This window comes from Puma concolor, chromosome A2, assembly GCF_028749965.1.
Source record: "Puma concolor isolate L17-30 chromosome A2, mPumCon1.1.hap2, whole genome shotgun sequence".
Taxonomy (NCBI): Eukaryota; Metazoa; Chordata; class Mammalia; order Carnivora; family Felidae; genus Puma; species Puma concolor.
Window position 1 is genome coordinate 3,164,445 of NC_141668.1, and position 19,892 is coordinate 3,184,336.

The following is a 19,892-nucleotide window of genomic DNA, read 5'->3' on the forward strand; positions in this document are numbered from 1 at the left end:
CACCTGGCCACTGGTGCAGGTGGAGCGGGAGAGCAGGTGCGTGGCCCGGACAAGCTTCACTGCGATCTCGCAGTGCTGCTGAGTCTTACCTCCCTTGTGGGCCCCGGCCCCCCCCCCCCCCACATCATGTGGCATCGACAGCAGTGACCGGCCCCCTGTCAGGATGCACCCACTCTCCTATTTCTCCGCAGCCACCTGCCCTGGGCCCAGGGCTCTCCTCCCACTATCTCGGCTGTGCCCACTTGTTCTACCCCTGGGGCAGGGGGATGCCGTGGATGCCCCAGGCCAGCAGAGGCCTTCCCGTCCTCACTGCCCTCACACTCTAACCTGACTTCTCCCTGACGGGGACATGTCATATTGCAGATCCGTGTCGTTTTCTCAGCCACTCGTGTTTAAATCTGATTGTCTTTAAAAAAATTAATAAAAAGCACGCGTATTTTGAAGTTCATGTAGTCTAACATACAGATGAGAAAGTATGATCCGGAAAAATAACTTGTTTGCAGACACTTAGGTTTGTTGTTTATAGCAAAGCTAAACGAAACTTAAAATTCTGTGATGTTCTATCCCAGTCATAGGAAAGAATCATTTACGTGAAAATCAGTAGTAATGAAAAAACCTGAATTCTCAACGACAGTAATATAGTCGATCCCTGTCATTCCTGGTGTTACGTCCTACAGAGTAGCCCACAGACACGGGTTCCTGAGCACTGAACCATCGCTCCCAGAGGAAGCAGGGCTGGGCTCCCGTGAGCGCCTGGTCCTGTCCTCATCAGCCGATCCATACGTACCCTCGTGTGTATCTGGAAAACATCACGTATGTGTGCGCTGTGTCAAAGAGCCCGTGTTAACACCTGCTCTTGGCCCCCTCGCACCGAGCGCCTGGCCAGCCGCACGTAACCGACACCGAAGGAGGCCACCGGGTCTCCTGCGGCCCCTTCCCTGGGAGCACGGCCGCACTCCACGCTGGCACTTTTGAGACCAGTCACCAGCAGACAGCATAAACGTGTGGGAAAATTAGCACTAAATAGACCACAGAAAGGAAACCTGTTTGTGGCATGAACTGGATGAAGGCCCAGCATTGCCTTGTTCAGCCCCCGCTGGGAACGTGCGCGTCTGGTCCTCGGGTTTGTCGCTGCTCTGCGCGGCTCCGCGAGCAATGCAGAAGTTTACAAGTAAATTGTAGGAAGTAGGCAGACTCACAAATGCAGAATCCGCAAGTAACGAGGGTAACTGTAGAGACTCTTTCGATTGAAATTAATGTTTTTGTTCTTAAAAGCTATTAATGAAATAAATGCAGGCAAAAGAAAACATTTGTAGAAACAATTACTATAAACATACAGATTAGCTCCCAAGTTTTTGTAACAGTTGTAAAATTTAGAATGAGATGGGCTGTTCCTTAATGGAAATTTGACTTAGTTTACCAAGTTTGCCGGTTCGTGACACGTGATTCTTTTATCTTTTTATAAAGTTTACGGCATTTCCTGTGTCACAGAAGCTCTGATTGACTCATTTGTTTCTGGTATAACTGTTGACGTCTGAGGGTTAGAAGGTGGTTTAGTCGTAGTATAAATGCTTACTATTTAATAGTAACTGTCCAGATGTTTCATATTTGATCCCCTAAATTTCCAGACATAAGAGTGTTTCCACTTTATAATCGCTGCCTTCTCTAGACGGTCCTGCAGTTGGACTACTACAGCACGCATCCTTTCCAGAGCGGCCTCCTTTCACTTTGTGATACGCACGTAAGCCTCCTCCCTGTCTCCTCGCTTCATAGCTCGTTCCTGTTTGGCGCTAAACGGTCCTCCATTGTCTGCATGGACCGCAGTTAATCTGTTCACCTGCTGAAGGTCAGAACTTTCAAGTCCCGACCATGACGAATAGAGCCACTGCCGTCATTCGTGTATAGCTTGCGCACGGATATAAATTTTCAACTCCTTGAGCCAATACCAAGGGGTGGGGTTGCTGGATTGTACAGTAAAAGTATGTTTAGTTCTGTTAAGAAGCCACCGAGCTGCCCTCCCAGCTGGCCGCCCCGTCTTGCGCTCCCGCCAGCAGGGAAGGTTCCTGTTGCTCCACATCCTCGCTTGCACTTGCTGTTGTCAGTGTTCGCAGTTTCCACCGTTTTCACCGCTGTAGAAGGGCAATCTTACGGTTGGTTTAATCTGCGCTTCGGTAATTACACATGATGTGGAGTATCTTTGCCATCACTGATTCTTCTGTGATGCCATGTCTGTTCAGATGTTTTGCCCATTTCTTAACTGGGTTGTCTTCTTATTGAATCTTAAGAGGTCTTGGTGTATTTTATATAGCAGTCCTTTATCAAATGTGTTTTTTGCAAATCTTTTCTCCGAGTTCATGGCTTGTCTTCTCATTTTTTTGACATTTTCTTTCACAGAGCAGAAGTTTCTATTTTTAAATTTTTTCTAATGTTTATTTTTGAGAGAGAGAGACAGAGCATGAGCAGGGGAGGGGCAGAGAGAGAGAGACACACAGAACCCGAAGCAACCTTCAGGCTCTGACCTGTCAGCACAGAACCCAACGCAGGGCTCAAACCCACAAACCGTGAGATCATGACCTGAGCCGAAGTTGGATGCTCAACCGACTGAGCCATCCAGGCGCCCCAGAAGTTTTCAGTTTTAACGGAGTCCAGATTATCACATTTCTTCCGTGGATCATGCCTTTGGTGTTGTAGCTGAAGTCATTGCCATATTCAGGGTCATCTCGATTTTTCTTCTGTGTTCTAGAAGATTTATGGTTTTGTGTTTTACACTTAGGTCAGTGATGCATTTTGAGTTGAGAAGGATGTACAGTCTGTGTCTGGATTCAGTTTCTTGCATGTGGACGTCCAGTTGTCAAATGATTTTTGCTCAGATTGCCTTTGCACCTTTGTTAAAAACCAAGGTGATTGTTTCTTGGCTCTGTCTCTCGGCTTCTCTCCATTGATCTATTTGTTTGGCCAGTGCCACATGGTCTTGTTGCTGGAGCACTGAGGTCCGTCAGTGGCGGCCCCCATCTTTGTTCCTGTCCTTCAGTGTCAATCTGGCTGCTTTGTGTCTTTGCTTTCCGTGTGAACTTTAGGGTCAGTTTGTTGGTGTGTTTGGTTTTTAATACATATTTAAAGACCTTCTGTTTTGCCAAAAGCTTGAAGTTTCTCAAGAATATGGACCTTAGGTTATCTGGAGTCATTAATATCTGAATCGTTGCTTTCAGGTTCACGTCTTTTACTCATCTGTTAGCGTTTGATGGGTTTTTAAAGAACACATTTGGCTTTTGAAATCAAATCTCTCTCACCTTTTTTTAAACAATCCCCAAGTTCGCAAACAGTTGCAGTTAGCAAACAGTACAGATCGCTGCTTTCTCCTGAACCGTGAACGAGTACGTTCCCAAAATGACGCGCCATCATCCCTGATGTCGTGTGTTACCTACAGAAGAGGATGCTCTGCCAGACGGCCACGGCACAGCCGCCAAAATCAGGATCTGCTGCTACTGTCTCGTTTGCAGACCTCATTCGGCTCTGCCTGGTCGTCCCCGTGATGTCCTTCCTTGAAAGCCACAGGGTAGCTCAGAAGCACACGTGGTCGTCACGTCTCCGTGTGGGTTTGCCCACCGCTTCCCCCGATGGAGTGCGGGAACTCCGGTGGGCACCGTGCCCTCGCGCGGCTCCTGCCGGGGTGGTGCAGTTCTGACTTGTTGTGTCACTGGAGGGGGTCACGGGGACCCCTGGGTGCGGGCGATGCCTGCTGGCCGCCTCCGCTGTAGTAAGTCTGTGGGGAAGTACTGGGAAGTGTGCCATTGCCACCGTTCCTTTGATGTACTCGTTTATCTCCTTGCGTGCAGCCCTTTTTCTCTTGCATTCCGTGGGTTGTTACCATGCTGTCCTTGATGCCTAGACTGTCCCGACTTGGACAGTGAGAGCCATTCTGGCTTCAGGGCCCCTCAGGCTGTCCTCTCTGTGTTTGAACACTTCTGGCTTTCGCGCAAGAAAGTTGTAGGCTTTCGTTTGTAAATCCGTTCTCCCGTGGCGAGCAGCCTGGCTTCCAGAACGCTACGCGTGTTTACTTACCTCGTTCCCGCGCGTGACCCATGTCCCAGCATCGCCGGCACCGCCTTGCGGGTGCAGGGCCCCCTCTCTGCCTGCACCGGCTCCCTCGGCTGGGGTTCTGGCACCCCACGTGGGCCCGATAGCTTTCATCATGTGCTAGGGGTGTGGTTTTGTAATTTTGTGTTTGTCTCTGATTTATAGAGCTTGAGACACTACTTTTACAGACTCTTCCTGGGGTGCTCATTTCTGCTGTGTGGCTGTGAAAAGCTTAGCTTTCAGATTGACTCCTCCCAAGGGTGACGCAGCTCTTTTCCTGCCTGAAATCTCCCCGTGATGGGGTCGTCAGAGCCGCTGTTCCTCCGGGGACCGTTCTCTCCATCCAAGCCCCTGACCGCCGCGTGGGGCTCTTCACCAGCTCCTGAGAAGGCAGGTCAGCTTCGCGTTTTGCCCTAGAACTTACACGTCAGACATTTTCCGTGTGACTGAACTGCTTGTTTTCACTTCTCCCATTTTCGGACAGTCATACCTTTTCCCACCGAAAACCGCAGAGCCGCTTTCTCGGATTGGCTGATCACTTGACCTCGTATCTCTAGCAGTTCGTCATTCGTCATTTCAGGGTCTCTTTACTGATTGGCTTGCTTTGCTCTGGGTCGGCAAACTGTGGCCCGTGAGCCAGGACTGGTTTTTACATTTTTAAAGCAACCCTGTAAGAGAAGGACGTGTGGCTGAAGGAGCACGTGTCCCCGGCCTGAGCCACCGTGTCGGGGAGCAGCGTGCCGTCTGGCTAGAGCGCGGTGATGCTACTGGGCTACTCTTAGAAAACGAGGAAAGGAAGAAATGCTTCTCTGATCGTGAGACAGTTTGTGATCTTTAACTTTTCTTGTAACTCTGAAAACCAATTAAAATTACCCAAAGGCTTCTAAGTCGGGTGAAACCATTCTTTCTAAGGTGCTATATGCCGTCCGGTATTTAAACGGAATATGTTTTTGTCAGATCTATAAAGATTTGTTGGTCATCAGATCATAGAGTCCAAGACCTGTGGTATTTCACACACACACGCTGGGTGTGATGCTCGCTCCGAGCTGGTCGTTTGGGGCCTGGGGTTCTTGACCTCCCCATGAGCTCCCTGAAATAGTGCAAAGCGGCGGCCGGGAGGGGCCCTTCCTCTCAGTCCACTGTCTCCCATGAGCTTATAACCTCAGAAGGTGAAGACGCACTGTCCTTCACCTGCTCTGGCTGTTTCCAGGCAGAGTGAGTGACATTGTCAGACATACAGCTGACATTTCAGGATTCACAGCTTTCCCAGGGAAGCGTGAGCCTCGAGCGGCGTGCACTTGACCGGCGGCACGACCTCTGGGGTGCACGGCCCGTGTCCCCTGAGTCTGCACTTCATTGAGCGGGCGGCTCTTGTCTTCCAGATGAGCAGAACTACCTCCTCCGAGACGCTGAGGCCGAAGTGCTGTTCTCTTTCAGTCTGGAAGAGTCCTTGAAGAGGGCACACGCTTCTCCACTCTTCAAGGTACACTTTAAAGGGAAAGGTCCCCACGGAGTTACAGATGGCACGGTTGGAGGTGACACACGCCTGGCGGGGGGGTGGGGGGGAGCCTGGTGCTCCTCCCGGGACATGTTACTGGAGGTCTTGGCCGGGGAGACCCAGTGTGCCTCCGGAGCGCGTGGCCAGGGATAACTTAATCGGTGCGAGGCATTTAAGTTGGTTTTTCTGCTTTTAACAAATCTTTGCTACTTAACGCTCTTCTCATTAAACGCACACGCAGCTGGAGAAAGAAGATTCTTGGCAAAACGTGAATTGAATGTATGCCTGAGTAACTCAAGGCTGAAGACGTTTAAACATTTGTTAGAGAAGCTACTTGGACACACACAAAAAAACGTTCAGGCTGCTCTGTTTTTACACCTAAGGAACCAGCTGAGGCACAAGAATGCCGTTAGGGTGTATCTCCCTCGAAACAGCAGAGTTTTCCAAACGTTAGTTCTTTTCCTGCAAGTAGTTTAACACCGTGCTTTATGGAACACTTGAAAACAAAGGCGTTAGGAAACTGAACCTTAACCATCAGAATCATTTCTTATTCGGAGCACCGACCAGGCCCGGGTAATGACGAGAACACAGGCGCTGTGCCTGCCTCGCGCTTGACAGACGGAGGGGGATGATCTAATGGCCATTTAGAATTCTGTGGAAATTGTGAAAAACGTCTACACTGTTCCTCCCGATCGCACAGAATTCTTCGTGTTTTTTAGGAACGTCAGTTCCAGTCACTTGTACTCCTCACAGCTCACACCTGACCTAAGGACAGGCTTGTTTTTTCCACACTTACCTCCTGGCTTCCTCCACGCCCGTCTCAGGCTGGGGACTCGCGGCGGGGTGGTACTTCCTTCCGGAACTTCCCGAGACGACACATTTTGTCGAAACCCTCAGGGTAGGATTCATGAAGACTGACGTACCCTAACGATTCAAAGTGCACGTATTTTCGTTTCATTTTTAGGCAAAATATTTTTACATCACGCCTGGAATCTGCCCAAGCCTGTCAACCATGAAGGCGATCGTGGAATGTGCAGGGGGACGAGTATTGTCTAAACAGCCGTCTTTCCGGAAACTTGTGGAGCACAAGCAAAATAAGGTGGATAGAAGGGAAACCGCCGACTCCTCGCCGTCCCAGACGAGATTCGCTGTTCGGTGACCGATAAACTCCCTTTCTTTTCCTTAGAGCTTATCAGAGATCATCTTAATATCCTGCGAGAACGACCTGCACTTATGTCGGGAGTATTTCGCACGGGGCATAGGTACGGTGTGTTGCCGTGTTTGTGGGCGCGAGCGCACAGCAGCGCGTCCGTCCTCACGGTCCGCCCCTCTCTTTCAGACGTCCATAACGCAGAGTTCGTGCTCACCGGGGTGCTCACGCAGACACTGGACTATGAATCATATCCTTTTTCTGAAGGCGGCTCGGTGCAGGGCCCCCCTCCCCACTAGGATCAGAACCGCACGCATCCGTGTGGCGCGGGCGGTAAGAGGCCGGCTGCATCGTTGCAGGTGCCCTGCCGTAAGCTAGGAGCATCTGTCTTCATACGATTCGTACTCTTCCGTCTTTTCCGGATTTTTAGACGTTTGTGAATGTCTAGTCTGTGCCACCTTGACTTTCAGAAAGAACTGCTTTCGGAAGTCATCTGGGTGATGTGGGGGTGTCCTCTCAGGGGCCTCGTGTCCTGTCTAGAGACGGAACGGAGCCTGCGTGGAGAGCTGCCGGGGAGGGGTGGTGGTCCTGTGCGGGGCCCCAGGGGCGGCTGCCTGGGCTCTGCCTTGTGGCCGAAAGTGGCATCCGCCGTGACGCGGCCTCGGCTTCGCCGCCTCCGCGGGGTGGCCGCGCTGGCTCTTCACGGGCGCTGGTCCCAGGCCCCACCGCAGAGAGGCTGGGGTACGCGGGCCGTGGCAGTCCGTGCAGGGCACGTGGAAAGCTGCCCCGATCCGGGTTGCCTGGTTTGAGTGGGTACGAGGAACGCGGTCCAGGGTCTTAGATGGGCCCTGACGCTGGTTAACTAGACTTGGGGTCCCGTAGGGATGTAAGCTTGCCTCGTGTTTGAAGCATGTTTTCCTCAACAAACCTACGTATAAATTTAACTGATGGCATCTGCACCGCGACTGGAGTCCTGGGCACGGGCCCGGCCGCGGCCGCCGTCGGGTGGACGGACCCGCTTCCTGCAGAGGCCCGCGTTTGCCAGCTGCTTTGGGAGGCAGGCGCTCTAGAGCAGGAAAACCAATAGGATACATATGCTGCATCTTTTTAAGATGTGTAATTTTATTCTGAGGAAACATAAATTATGTTTTGTATGATATGAATTTATGAGCCCACATTAGGTTTTATGATTCATTTGCCAGGTTTTTAAATGTTTTCACAACACTGTTAACAGAACTTCAACTACAAATAAAATGGTGTAAATAAAGACCTTGCTATCTCTAAATTATGATGTTAAAGATTTGAAATGTTTTGTACTTTGATTATTTTTATTTCTTATACTCTTTTCTTTTATATTGATATCTTGCCCACATTTTAAATAAATGTACTTTTGAACTTAGAATTTATTCTGTATTTTTTTTTTTGGCATCATTTATATGACGTGCATCAAACTGGATCACATCTTAAGTCATTCCAAGACAAAATATATTCTTAGCTTTTCCCAAAGAAATCATTTCTGGAAGGCAGCCATTCTCTGCCAATGTAATAAGCTCCCAAGCAGAGGGGTACCCAGAACGTTCAGCAACCCCTGCGATGCGGACACCGACCAGTCGGAACCTCGGACACCACATATCCGTCCTGCTCCCGCCCCACACGTGGCTCTCACACACTGCCTGGTGGATTGTGGGTACCATCAAATAACGAGAGGCCACTGTCTCAGCAGGTAGGTCAGTCCTGACACATTTGTTATGCTGTCCTGTTCAGTACAGGAGCGTGTTTAAGCAATACCACCACAGAGGTGCTCTTACCGTGCTCATCTGGCGTGTTCAGAGTTTGCTTCCGTAACGATTCCCGAAATGCCTTCCTAGAAACAGACGTCTTCCTTGGAACAGTTGTGACCCACTTGATGGTTTATTCTCTAACCGCACAGCCTCTACAGTTTAACTCTTGAACTTGGTTTAGGCGGAACACCTGCATTAAAAACATGAACACAGAATGAATTGAATTCCATGTTGGGAATTCTTAGTGTTCCTGTAGGGCTCCAGTGACGATCACACGCTCAGGACAGTTTCTTCGGGTGTTCAGCTCTGCTGGGGTGGGACCACGTGGAGTTCTTCCTACAGGCGGAAGGGACATCACCACACACTTCATAATTTTAAGGTACGGGTCAGCGTCTTCAAGTGATTCTCCCCTGTCTAACCCTTGACCTTCTGCGTGTTTCCTAGTGACCTGCCCGATTACCGTGTGGGCACACCCTCAGTCTTAGCGTGACTGACACGTATTTATTGTTGTCGGCTACTAGGAGTATATTATCTTGAGCTCTTTGAGTATGTGCTACGAACAGTGCATATTCTGGCATTTACTTGTATTTTTAACAAAATGTGCCTGCTTAGAAGCTAATAATTTTGCACCTAAGCAGACTTAGGAACACTCACCTGCAGAGGCGCCTGGGTGGCCCGGTTGGTCAAGTGTCTGACTTGACTTCGTGTCACGTCGGTTCAGGGACTCAAGCCCCGCCTTGGACTCTGTGCCGACAGTGTGGAGGCTGCTTGGGATTCTCTCTCTCCCCCTCTCAGAATAAACAAACAAAAAAAATCCCCTGTAGAATTGGAATTAGTGTCGCTACCAACGTAGATCCCGCAAGATCCTGAAAGGGAAGCAGAGTTTCCCAACCGAGAACACGATTTCGATTCAGAATGCCACCCCACTGCTTCCGTGCTCAAAAGCGAAGGCGCGGACGCAGAGCCCCGCATCTGTTCAGTCTGCGGCAGAGACGGGGCGTCTGCTTAACCAACACGCGAGGATGACTGATTTGATTAACCTTTCAATTAGTGTTTTTTTCCAAAAGCTGCCAAGAAATCATCCTTAAGCACTCCAGGAGCTGTCTGCAGCCAGCTGGCTCACGCAGCTGTCGAGCACGGATTTGGCGGCTCCGGGGAAGCTCCAGAGGAACACGTAAGAATAGAGACTTCAGGTAAACGCTTCTCACGGAAGTTGATGAGAGGAGTTCTTTTCTCTTAAGAAAACAAAGTCTTCATCCCGTGTTGTCTGGCTCAGGGTTGTTCAGCAGAAGCGGGCACTACATGTGCGATTTAAAAATTCCTAGTAGCCACACGAAAATTTAAACAACTTTTAAGTGTTCGCAATTTTATTTAACGCCACGCCAGCGTATCTAAAATATCGTCCCATGGGGCGCCTGGGTGGCGCAGTCGGTTGAGCGTCCGACTTCAGCCAGGTCACGATCTCGCGGTCCGTGAGTTCGAACCCCGCGTCGGGCTCTGGGCTGATGGCTCGGAGCCTGGAGCCTGTTTCTGATTCTGTGTCTCCCTCTCTCTCTGCCCCTCCCCCATTCATGCTCTGTCTCTCTCTGTCCCAAAAATAAATAAACGTTGAAAAAAAAAATTAAAAAAAATAAATAAATAAAATATCGTCCCAGTGACAGATCATCAATATTAGATTACCGCGACGGTGGTGGTTTTCTCGGTGCCGTCTTTAAATAATCTATTGTGTATTTTACGCTTAGAGCGCATCTCGATTCTGACAATAAATTTTCATTAGAAATGGTTTCTCTGTATTTAGATTTCATGCCACTTACAGTTTAAAAAGGTGGACGTGCCCAAGCTATCCTAAGCAGGACTGTTTCCCAGCAACAAAGTTCGTGGCCGTTTTTAAGTTAAAGCTAATCCTAAAAAGATGAAAACCAGCTCCTTACCTGCATGAGGCTCACTTCCATGCTCGGGGACCCGGTGTGGCCGTGTTGTGTCTGCAGGGCCGGCGGCCACCCGTGCGGGCTCCCTTTGGCACCGCGAGTGCCGGTGAGGAGGTGGACGGTCCATCTGAGAAGCTCCAAGACCGTAGTACCCGGAATTCTGCTCCCTGCCACAGACGGGTGGCAAAGGGGTGTCCATTTGCAGCGGGAGGTGCGTCGTGTCGAGAGGAGAGTGGGAGAAATCCTGCGTGTCCCCGCGGTCACCGGGAAAGGTTGGACGTGTTGTAATCCACCTCTGGGGACTGCAGAAGGAACGGTTGAGTGGGACCGGCCACACGACGCCACGTTCTTCAAACCCTGTGGCTTGCGAGCGAGCAAGGCCCCGGAGACGGCCCGCAGGCAGGAGGCAAAGCCCCTCAACCCAGGCACCCGCGCTCTCGGGGAGCCCTCCCGAGTCCCCGATGTCTGCTCGATTAAAAAGCAAGCGTGCAGTTAAGGAAGGTCTGCATCCGCGGGAACCTAGCTGCCTCTGCACACCCACCGGTGACTGCACTCCCACGTCTGTTCCATCAGCCGCCGCGCCCCCGTTCTCGTCACACCCGATGGCCGCCTCCGAGCTGCCGCGGCTGGCACGTCCCCCGGCTGTCCCCCGCCTCACCGCCTGTCCGCACGTCCCCTCGCTCCGTCAGCTCACTTGCACAGATGGTCGCGTCTGTCCGTCCCCATTCCCGCCAGGCTCATCTTGCCTCCTGTCTCTTCCCCTCCCTGCTGCCCTCCGTACTGTCCCACGGTCCTGCTAAGAAGAAGGTACCCAGGCTGTGCGGCCTGAAGTCCCAATGCCTCGGGACGTCCCCACCCAGGCCCTCGGTCCCGTCAGCCACACGCACCGCTTCCTGCCGCTCCGTCCGGCAGCCTCTCCTGCTCACTGCCCCGGAAAGCCTTTCCTGCTTCCCTCCGATTCTGTGTAAAAAACGCCTTTGAGGCATGCGCTTACTTGTCTGCACAAGCAACAGAGCGAAAACAGGTAAATCGGGCATCAAAATTCAAGCCTGTTCCGTATCAACAGACACCACCAGCAGTGAAAAGACAAGCTACTGAATGAGAGAAAACATTTGCCAATCCTGTATCACATAAGGAGCTCAGGTCTAGAGTATATAAAGACTCCAACTCCACCACAAGAAAAAAGCCTGGTTTTAAAATGGGCAAAGATGGGGCGCCTGGGTGGCGCAGTCGGTTAAGCGTCCGACTTCAGCCAGGTCACGATCTCGCGGTCCGTGAGTTCGAGCCCCGCCTCGGGCTCTGGGCTCATGGCTCGGAGCCTGGAGCCTGTTTCCGATTCTGTGTCTCCCTCTCTCTCTGCCCCTCCCCCGTTCATGCTCTGTCTCTCTCTGTCCCAAAAATAAATAAACGTTGAAAAAAAATTTTAAAAATAAAAATAAAAAAAAATAAAATGGGCAAAGGACTCCACAGCTGTGTCTCCAAAGGTGAATGGCCAGTAAGGTGCTCAGTATCCTCATCGTCAGGGAAACGGAGATCACAGCCACAGTGAACCACACCTCCCACCCATCAGGACGGCTACTGTCAAAAAAAAAGAAAAACCAGGAGGTAGAGAAACGACCCCTTGTGCACCGCTGGTGGGAATGTCAACCGGTGCAGCTGCTCCGGAAAGCAGTGTGGAGGGTCCTCGACGTGTAAAAGTAAAGCGCCCTAAGACCCAGCGATTCCACTCCTGGGTCTTTACCCAAAAGGTTTGAAAGCAGGCTCTTCGTGAGACATTTACACACCCCCGTTCATAAGCAGTAGTCGCAGCACCCAAGCGTGGGGAACAACCCGAGTGTCTATCTGCTGATGAACGGAGAAGCCAAAGGTAGCCCGTGGGCCCGACGCAACACTCAGTCTTGAGATCCTGACACCTGCTACAACATGGGTCAACCCCGGGGACGTTGTGCTCACATAAGGGAGTCACAAGGGACAAATACTGCGTGAGTCCACTTCTGGGGCGGGGGGGTCCCTAGAGCTGTCAAATCCATAGAGACCGTGGGCGGTGGGCACCGGGGGCTGGGTAAGGGATGGGGAGTTCGTGTTCCATGGGGACAGAGTCTCAGTTGGGGACAGTGAAGTTCTGGAGAGGACGGGGGTGACGGTTACAGAACGAGGCAGATACGCTCACTGCCACTTAATTGGACACTTAGAAATGACGGACGTCGTCAATTCTGTGTGTTTCGCCGGCTTTTAAGAAAGAAGGAAATGAAGACCAGTTAAACCAGCGAGTAGCAGAGTGGAGGTTGGGGAGAACTTCTTGCGAGTTCACCGCCTGCTCTTCCACAGACTTGAACTGAACCCTCTCAAACCCAGTGGCCAGAACCCCGAATCCACGTGTAGAGTTACACGCAAATGCATCCGTGTGCGTGCGTGCACGTGTCTGCGTATCTTTCTCTGGCGCCCGTCACATCTGAAAAGGCATCCGACCCAGGAAGGATTAAAGACTCACCATGTTAGAAACAAGACAAAACCAGCAGACGGGGAGATACTTCCAGAACGACAGAACAAGGGTCCGTGAACATCTCCTTCTCCGCCGTACGGAGAACAGACACAAATGGGCATCACCACTATGTCAGGCCATGGGAGGCTGAGCCCTTCTGCCCCCTGAGCCAACGCAGGGTTTTGGGTTCAGGTTTCAAAGCTCCCGAGCTGCTAAGTTACGCCGTCTGTGGCATTTTGGCCAGGGTGGCCCTGGAGGTCTTTCTTCGGTGCTGGGGAACCGTGGGCTGGGCAGGCAGAGCAGGGACCGCGCCCAGAAGCCTGGCTTCCCCTTCTGTTCACCAGATCGGGAACGGAAGCCCTGCCTGGCACGGGGCAGGGGCAGGGTGCCCGGGGTTTACGACTGGAAAACCATCCACACAGTTAGGTCCACTGACCCCAGGAAGGGAGGACGTGGGGTCTGGAGGCCAGGGAGTAGAGATGGTATTTTCTCGGCTGAGAAGCAAGAGCGATCCCCTCCCGTGGGAACGTTAGCTTTAAGCGAGCGCCGGATGACGCGGCTCCAGCGGGCAGGCGAGGTGATGTCCGCTCAGGAACACGCACAGCCAAAGCCACGTGAGATCGGTCCCGACCCGCCGCCTGCCAGGGAGTCATGCCCAGCGCACATCCACCCCTCACGGCGCGGGCGGGGGCGACGTGGCTTCCCCGGCTGCACACAGGAATGGCTCCCGCCGCAGCACTTGTCCTCCTGGGGCTGGCGTCCCGCCGCAACCCGTCCGTGCTGGGCTCAGGGACTCCCTTCTGCTGTCAGCCCGAGAGACGGGACTCTACCCGCTGGTCCCGGACAAGGACAGAGAAGGTCATGCCCTTCCCTGAGGACCGCGGCACCTACGGGAGCAGAGGGACTCGGCGCACCGGACGGGGCCGCCCTTCCCGGCGCCTAGGAGGTTACTTTTACCACCGGCAACCCCACGTAACGGAAACCGCGTCCTGTTAACGCTGCACCTGCCCAGGGTGATGTGACGGGCAGAGCGCAGCCGACCCTGACACCGAGCAGAAGTACCGATGGCCACCGGGGCAGAGTCGACTCCTCGGCCCGGAATGCCGCGCGCGTCTGGTTTTACATGGTGAGGGGAAGCAGGGGAAGGCGCGGCCTTCACCCCCTGTTTCTCACCTCAGGGACCTGGTGCCCCCCCCCCCACAGCAGTGTGCACCGTGCGCCGGGCTCGGCTGCAGCCCCGGGGCGTGAGCCCCGAGCTCCCCAAGGGGTCCCATCCCAGAGGCAAGAAGGCGCGGGCAGAGTTGAGCGGAAAGAGCCAGCGCTGGCCAAGCAGGAGGGAGAATTCGGAGAAAATGCGGGCAGCTGCCCTGATGTGTGAGATGCTGGCAAAGACGGGATTTTCAGAGGTCCTGGGTGTGGGTTCCCTTGGACACTTTATAACCTCTTTAACGGAGACTCACGGATCCACTTTGAGAACAGCAGTGAAAAATGGCACCTTGGCTTTGGGCGGCCACCGTGCCGTCAGGAGACAGCGGGTGTACCCCTCGGTTACATCTGGAGCGTGACCCTCTAGGAATCTGGACCTAAACTCTCCGTGATCAGCCACACTGCCCACCAACCCACGATGAACACGACCGTCTGCCTTGTGCTGCCGTGTACCCTGCCTGGCCTCCGTCCCCAGAGGGGCAACGTGGCAGGTTTCTGAGCGACCGACCAGCTTCCTAACAGGTGCGCCCGGAGATACGGGGTGCAGTTTACGGTGATATGGATGTACCGCTGTTAAGATTTTAGTTTAGAACCCTGTGTACACTTTCTCCTACACACTTTCCTGAGCAACATTTTGTATTTTTCAGAGGGGATTTCATCGCAGCCCCCGACACCAGGAGCCGCAGTTGTGAGCGGAGCGCGTAGCACTTGCTCCGAACTTTTCTTCACGATCCCAGTTGTCCTGATTCTTTTTCAGCCATGATTTCTCACTCGTAAGCTTTGTTTTGCAAGTGCATGCAAATGACTTGGTTTTCATTTCAATTTATGCCTATTTTCAGATTTTCCCTGATACAGAAATGATGTATGTTCATCACCATCGTCATCCTCTGGGATCGTTAGATAACAGAACGATGAGGACTCCAGTTTTGGATTACGTGGGATACTTTGATAAAGGAAATTTCCGACTTTTAACGTTTGTGGGCCCTGTTCCTACGCTCCCAGGGAAGCTATACTTGAACATTTACCAAGGTCAAAAGGATTCAGCAAAACCTCCAAGCGTGGGCTCTATTTCTTTGCCGTGCACACACAGTACATCTGCTTTGTTAAATAATAATGATAATAATAACAGTAATAACCAAAAAGGAACGTTCCAGACACAAAGAAAGAAACCTCCATGCTTTCCCTAAGATTAAAGTCATATAGGGGCGCCTGGGTGGCGCAGTCGGTTAAGCGTCCGACTTCAGCCAGGTCACGATCTCGCGGTCCGGGAATTCGAGCCCCGCGTCGGGCTCTGGGCTGATGGCTCAGAGCCTGGAGCCTGTTTCCGATTCTGTGTCTCCCTCTCTCTCTGCCCCTCCCCCGTTCATGCTCTGTCTCTCTCTGTCCCAAAAAATAATAAATAAACGTTAAAAAAAATAAAATAAAAAAAATAAAGTCATACAGTCTCATGCACACTAAAAACATAAGATAAAGCCTGTCGCCTTCCAGAATGCCCTTCCTCTGGATTCTCTCTGTAACTCCGTGTAAATTCTGTGTAAATAAACATATAATCCTGCAGCCCATGTTCCTTCCCCGGAGCAACCTTTGTGAAGACTGTGTATCCTGGGTGGCGGCCCCAACTTGGGCTCGAATAAGATGCTTTTTCTTTCTCTTTATTTTTTGGGGGGAGGGGCAGGGAGAGGGAGAGAGAGAATCCCAAGCAGGCTCCACACTGTCAGGGCAGAGCCCGACATGGGGCTCGAACCCATGAACTGTGAGATCGTGACCTGAGCTGAAATCAAGAATTGGATGCTCAGCCTGCTGAGCCACCCAGGAGCCCCTCTCTTTAATATTTTAAGGCAGGTTTGTTCTGTCTCAACCTTTCTTGGGGGAGTCAGCAGTGTGTCAGAGCAACCCCCCTGAACACAGCTGGGGGTCTGGAACTCGGCGCTCCGTCCCAGCACAAGCCCTGTGTGCCCTCCGACTTCTCACGGGTGTACCGGTGACTCCTGCTATCCAACCCCCTCAATTTGAATCGACAGCCCTCGTACTCAAGCTGTTGAGGGTTGCCTGTGACGTTCTCCAGGCGGGAATAACCTACAGGGGTTGGTTGTTTTTGTTGAGCATTATCATCATCGATGCTATTAACGGAAGGCTGGAGTAAACTTTCTGGCTACAAACACGAGACACTAAATCACTCAGCTTGGAAGAGAAGGGACACTTGCTCCTTCGGGCCAAATGGTGCCTTCAGGTGACCGAGAGCCTCGCGGAAGCGTCTGTGGCTATTCGTGACACGTGGCGGTCCCGGAGGAACTTCCCACCTCATGAGGTAACTAATGCTTGGCTCGTCTGGAGACGCACACGTAGGATTGATCATCCGGTGCTCAATGGTCTCAGACCTCACGGGGAGAAACCGCGACACGTAAGAGAGTGTATCCCAGCTCCCGGGAAGGGATCTGAGCAGCACGGACTGGCCCACCACACTTAACATCTTTAGATCTCCTTCGAGCCTTACTCGAAAAATAAAACCACGACAAGAGGAATGGGGAACCGTGCTTCGAGAGCCGAAAGCTCCCGGAAAACCACCCACCACCCACGGGAGCTCCGGCAGGCTCTGCGCACAACACATAGGGAACCTCTATTCGCAATGCTTACTTAACTGGGAAAATCGAAGTCTCGGACGGCCCAAATGGGGTTCTTTCCACACGTCCCAATTCGTTTTCTCGTGCACACAGAGAAAGCGACCGGAAACTAGGAAGCCGTTTGGTTCCATCAGTGCTCACGGAGGTCCTCTGGGCTACATTTGGCTTGTGTTTGCTGTTGCGGCTTGTGGCATCTTTGGGCAAAATTGGCTGTGTTCTGACTGGAAAATGGGAAAAAAAAAAACCAAAAACCTGATGGACCCATAAATTATGATGCCATCTTGCAGTTAGATTTGTTTTGATAAAAGGGGGATAGTCGGAAGTCGGGTCTTTAATGTCTTCTCCACAAATATTAGTGAAACAAAGGCTATGTATTGTTTGCATCTTGTCTATATGTCCATGTGTAATAACGGAGATCTTTTCTCCACTTCCAGATGGTGTTGCTAAAATTAATTTGTAAGAGAGCTCTATTTAATTGGTTTAGGGGCCATCGCTTCTAAAACTCGGAAAGATAAAAACTAACCCACGTGTTTTCCAAGTTTACGTGATCTGGGATGAAATTCCCTACATTCAGGCTTTTGGGGTTACTCCGTAATAAAGACGCCTCATGTCAACCGATGGTCCAGAGAGACAAGGATGGGCACAAATCCAAGACCCCCAACGCCCTTCTCAGAAGTCAGAAAGATGAGGAAGAGGAAGAGGAAAACAGGCACTGGAAATCCTAAATCCACTTCCCCAAACAGAAGCACCGGAACTGACGCCCCGTCCACTGCCTCCAGTCCTGCCTCCTCCAGACGGCTGAGAACAACCAGAGAGAAAGCCCATCTTGCAGGAGGGAGAGACAGGAGATGGAAATGGAGAGATGGCAGTCCCAACCTTGAATCTGCCTCTGGCCCGGCCGGCAGCACCCCACCCACCTCTACGGTCCCCCTTCCTGTTCCCGCACAACCACCGCTGGGGCGCTCGCACAGCCGGCCCCCGCACCACCCTCAGCACCTCTGGCACCACCGGCCCCTCCTACCCTCACCTCCGAGGACCGGAAGCTGTCAGGCTACCTCCTGATGAGGTTCAAACCGGAGCACGTCCCAGATCAGCACGAAGGGGCCCAAGGGCTCCCCTGGACTCAAACCGCTCATCTCAGCTTTCCCCCCAGGAGCCCCGGCTAAAGTTGACGGCAGGGAGCAAATTGACTAATGTCGTGATGGACACATGTGCAACACATTTGGTACTAACGCTAGTTCCAAGCCATTGATTTAATGAAAATAGACATGTTTTTGGAACTATCGACGTCAAGTATAATACACACAATCAGCTTTTACTCTACCTGAATGTATCAGATTCACGTTGAAACTCTTGTAATCCGTCAGCAAAAATGACTTAAAATGATGGCTGATTTGGTCTCAAGGTTTCATGGGTAATTGTTAAGAGCTAGTCAGTTGTGTTTTTTTTTTTTTTTAATTTTTTTGATGTTTAGTTTTGCACGAGAGAGAAACAGAGCATGAGCGGGGGAGGGGCAGAGAGAGACACACAGAATCCCAAGTAGGCTCCAGACTCTGAGCTGTCAGCACAGAGCCTGATGCGGGGCTCGAACTCATGGACGGTGAGATCATGACCTGAGCCGAAGTCGGACACCTAACCAACTGAGCCACCCAGGTGCCCCAGAGCTAGTCAGTTTTAAAGGAAATGTTCATGAACTTTTAAAAAGCTTCCAAGATCTTTAAACCATAAACCACTGGAGTCTTGCTAGATTGAATGACACATTGGGTTGAATTCACTGGATATCTAACTTTTTTCCTAATAAGATAAAATACTGAAACCTTAATTACCAAACATTAGGTTTATCTGCTTTTGCCTTCTTATTGCAGAGAATCTAAAGATACTTGGGTCTCCTGGTAAACATATTGTGTGCTTTATTGAAAGTTGCACTGTGAAAAAACACACGTGTCTAGAAGTCATGAAATATATTCATAAATTTCCCACTCTAAAGAATTCTGGTGTAATAGTTCACAATTGGTAACTAAGTTTTCACTGGACACTATGGTAGCCAAGAGTTAAAATTCTGCTAAATGTAAAAAAAAAAAAAATATGCTAAATGTAAAAAGAAAAGAAAAATTCTGCTAAATGTAATTATACTGCTGGAAATGATAAAGAAGCCAACTCTATGCGTGGCCAAAGTAGGATATATGTAAGAAAGGCATAAAGAATGAGAATAAGTTTTTGTTGAGAGAAAAGAAAGTAATTTTATCCTGAAACGAGACTGGTGATTTAGAGAGGGAGAATTTACAACAAAGTCTAAATGAAAAAAGAAAAAAGTAGAAAATTTGTGAAGGGGAATCTTTGGAAAGAATTTTATGTGTGGTCAGGATGGCTAAGATCAGAATAGATGAATTTTATTTTTTTTTTAATTTTTTTTTCAACGTTTTATTTATTTTTGGGACAGAGAGAGACAGAGCATGAACGGGGGAGGGGCAGAGAGAGAGGGAGACACAGAATCGAAACAGGCTCCAGGCTCCGAGCCATCTGCCCAGAGCCCGACGCGGGGCTCGAACTCACAGACCGCGAGATCGTGACCTGGCTGAAGTCGGACGCTTAACCGACTGCGCCACCCAGGCGCCCCAGAATAGATGAATTTTAAAGGTACACTTGTATAGGATGTGAGGGGGAAGGTGGCCCCCCACCCCAGCCTAGATACACAGACACCTGCGGGAACCAGGGCAGCACCTACACTCTCCACCTGGCTGGCTAACAGGGTGCCCTGCCCCCACACACTTCTTCGGACCCGCCCCTCCATCTCTGCCTCAGTGGGAGTTTTCCTGGGTTGCTGCAGATCTCTTTCTAAGTACCAGCCACTTTGCTGGCACCGCGAGGGTTCCACATCCTCCTGTGGACCTGCCCCCTCCAATACCCCTTGGGCCAGAACCTGTCCAAAGTGGTACCACAAGCCTGGCAGTGTGCGAGCAGCCCCAACAGGGGCCGGCACTACTCCAAAGTGACTCCCGCTGCAGGGAGAGGGAAAGATAACCACACACACACACCAGTCAGACTATGGCCTCAGCAGTGGACTGGGGGCAGAGAGCTGTTCTGACTATAGCCAACCCCCAACCCCCACCCCCCCCACCACCAAGGAAACCTTCTCAGGGGACAACACA

At 51.3% G+C, this 19,892-nt stretch overlaps 1 protein-coding gene and 1 long non-coding RNA gene across 6 annotated transcripts in view; one reads left to right on the forward strand and one right to left on the reverse strand.

Moving 5' to 3' along the window:
* The window catches only part of PAXIP1 (PAX interacting protein 1), a 50,947-nt gene extending 42,820 nt beyond the window's left edge, over positions 1 to 8,127 (forward strand). For 2 of the 3 annotated variants that reach the window (XM_086685580.1, XM_086685591.1), the window contains 5 exons: positions 5,460 to 5,560; positions 6,540 to 6,674; positions 6,762 to 6,837; positions 6,915 to 6,974; positions 7,657 to 8,127. In XM_086685580.1, coding sequence (XP_086541706.1) covers positions 5,460 to 5,560; positions 6,540 to 6,674; positions 6,762 to 6,837; positions 6,915 to 6,974; positions 7,657 to 7,673 — 389 coding nt within the window. In that variant the 3' untranslated portion in view covers positions 7,674 to 8,127. Of the gene's footprint in view, positions 1 to 5,459; positions 5,561 to 6,539; positions 6,731 to 6,761; positions 6,838 to 6,914; positions 6,975 to 7,656 lie in introns of all 3 variants that reach the window. The other variant, XR_015243681.1, reaches the window with a different exon arrangement.
* LOC147582925 (uncharacterized) overlaps positions 1 to 19,892 on the reverse strand; it is a 30,982-nt gene that overhangs the window by 1,904 nt on the left and 9,186 nt on the right. For 2 of the 3 annotated variants that reach the window (XR_015243701.1, XR_015243695.1), the window contains exons 2-5: positions 16,757 to 16,964; positions 10,438 to 10,736; positions 9,161 to 9,827; positions 8,534 to 8,696 (exon numbers count right to left, since the gene is read on the reverse strand). This is a non-coding gene — a long non-coding RNA (uncharacterized LOC147582925). The remainder of the gene's footprint in view (positions 1 to 8,533; positions 8,697 to 9,160; positions 9,828 to 10,437; positions 10,737 to 16,756; positions 16,965 to 19,892) is intronic. The other variant, XR_015243705.1, reaches the window with a different exon arrangement.